Source organism: Protopterus annectens, chromosome 2.part1, assembly GCF_019279795.1.
Source record: "Protopterus annectens isolate FY-2018-M chromosome 2.part1, PAN1.0, whole genome shotgun sequence".
In the NCBI taxonomy this organism is placed as follows: Eukaryota; Metazoa; Chordata; order Ceratodontiformes; family Protopteridae; genus Protopterus; species Protopterus annectens.
Genome location: NC_056729.1, coordinates 1789233171 through 1789235670, shown reverse-complemented (window position 1 = coordinate 1789235670; position 2500 = coordinate 1789233171). Strand labels below are relative to the sequence as shown.

Below are 2500 nucleotides of genomic sequence, written 5' to 3'. Positions count from 1 at the left end.
GGAAAAGGATGCTAAGGATGGAGCTGCCAGGTAAGAGGAAGGCCTAAGATAAGGTTTATGGACATGGTGAGACAGGACATGCAGGTGGTTGGTGTGACAGAGCAATATGCAGAGGACAGGAAGAAATGGAAACAGATGATCCGCTGCGGCGATCCCTAATGGGAATAGCCGAAAGAGGAGAAGTGCTGTGTTTGACATGTGTTGTAACTTATAAAGGAGAAAGCAGAATTACAGAGCTGAATAATGTCAAATGTTGTTTTCCAGCATTATTTTCAAATTCTGTATGCTACTTGCCTGTTGCTATAAAATATAGTGCAGAAGTACAATTTCACAGCTTCAGTTTGTACCCCCTTCAAGTGCCAACTTTTAGGGAGTCTGGCAAAAGCCAAAGGAATGAAAATTGCACACTTCACCATAGGAATACCAAACTCCCTTCCTATGTATCTATCTGGGAAAGGACTGCTAAAAGACAGTCACTAGTACTATAAATAGAATTCTGCAATTTATGATATGACTTAACCACCTTGTTCTAACAAACATTAAGTGTGATATTACATGTACTGTTTCCATTAGCAAACAACAACCAGGAAAATGTTTTGGATCTGGTATTTTGTTTAGAAAGTTAATGTGATTAGGAGCAGGACTGAAGGGATGCAGTCTTGCAGACACAGTTCTCCACTTTTGCATTTTAACACCACAGTATGCTGCGGTAGCGTTGTTACCTCACAGTAAGACGCTGTCCGGTTCGATTCTCAGCTATAGTGGAAACATGCGTGAATGGGCGTACCTTCGTTGAAGGTTGTACATCAGAGCTGGTAACTCGGCACGTAAAAATCAACTACCAATGATTAGCGGACCAGAGTTCCGCTGTGGCGACCCCTAACCGGGAAAAACTGAAAGACACAAACAAAGTATAGGTTATTATAATAGGGTTATCTATCATTTCTAGTTTGTGTTCAAAGAAATGGATTCCATGATATTCACCTTGGGAGTGAGAACTTACTGCAAACTATTTTGAAATCTCATAACAAAAGAAGTCAGGATTGGTGACCTGATAATAATGCTTGACAGTACATGATGAATTTTAGCTGATCCCTATGCATAACCTTTTTTTTTTTTTTTTTTTTTTTTTTTTTTTAAGTATGATTATAAATTATCTGGTGGTTTTAAAAACTGTGACACACCTTTGCTGCCATAGAAACAAGTGAAATGTACCGCTAATTGTTGAATAGCTTTAAAAGTTGTTAGGAACATTGCTCTGCCATACTGTCAAGTTTCCAATGCAGTACGTTGGCAGCTTCCAGAAAGCTTTTTGTAACTATGAGGTAATTGCATAGAAACCTTGCTGTAACACTTTTTTTCTCAGTTTGTCAAGTGTAGTAAGTATATTCTGTGTAATCTGTAAGTAGTCAGATGTATTTTTTAGTATTCAACTCATTTTCCAGACAGGTTGGCTTTGTAGTGCAAGCTAAATGGTTTGAGGAGTAAAAGTGCATTTCTAAAGTAAAACTTGTGCATAAGGTGTGTACAGACTTGCATACGTCTGAATAAGTTTGACATGTTTAACTGCATGAAAAATGCCTTTGTTTTCCTTTGATACAGTAGCACATTTTTGTAATAATACCAGTTTAATTTGACCAGAACCACTGCAACACTCCTTCTTAAAGTTGTTATAATGGTTATTGTGAGTGTGATTGTATGGCAATGGTAATATTTTTTTTATTGACTGGTTGTTTATTGTCTTATAATTGATTTACATTATCTTTATTTTTGTCTACAGATGTTTCTTGAAGCTAGGTGAATGGCAGCTTAACCTTCAAGGCATAAATGAAAGTACGATCCCCAAAGTTCTGCAGTACTACAGTCATGCTACAGAGCATGATAGGAGCTGGTACAAGGTAATCATCAGAAATGCAGAGCTATAAGAAGGCCCTGAGTGATTGGCATGAGTCATTACTCCACTCAACACTTGCACTTAATGGTAGATGGCAGTCTACATCGTCCTCATCTTTGGCAAGAACTGTACAGCATATTTATTGTGCATTTTTGAATTTGCTGCTGTTCCTCAAAGTCAGTATCCAAATCTGTGTCTAATACCTTCTGTGTTCAGGTCTTCTTGTATGGTCACAGCCATACAGAGAGCTTTGTTCAGGAATCCTCCCAGGAGAATGAAGTGTGGGCTCTATGTTACTGCATGAAGATGATGAACCAGACCGTGACGGGCTTAAAAGTTATGTACTTGTGACAGCAACAGCTCTGTATAGTGCTGGTTCATCCTGTTCATCATTCCATCACTCTCGCCCCCTCCCTGGAAAATAGATCTACAGAAGTAGGCATTGACTTTTCTTGTGTTGGTTTTGTAGTTGATTTTTCTAGTTATACTCCACTACTGTGCAGCATACTTCAGATCTGGAGAGCAGGCAAGCAGTACAGGGTGCTTGTGAGTAAGGGGGCTAAGTGAGAACCTGGGAAACTTATTGTTCTTACTGAGCTAACTCAG

General features: G+C 38.9%; 1 protein-coding gene across 2 annotated transcripts in view; it reads left to right on the top strand.

Annotated features, from left to right (window-relative positions):
- The window catches only part of MTOR (mechanistic target of rapamycin kinase), a 4577509-nt gene that overhangs the window by 3517267 nt on the left and 1057742 nt on the right, over positions 1–2500 (top strand). For both annotated transcript variants that reach the window (XM_044063218.1, XM_044063219.1), the window contains exon 38: positions 1781–1898. In XM_044063218.1, coding sequence (XP_043919153.1) covers positions 1781–1898 — 118 coding nt within the window. The remainder of the gene's footprint in view (positions 1–1780; positions 1899–2500) is intronic.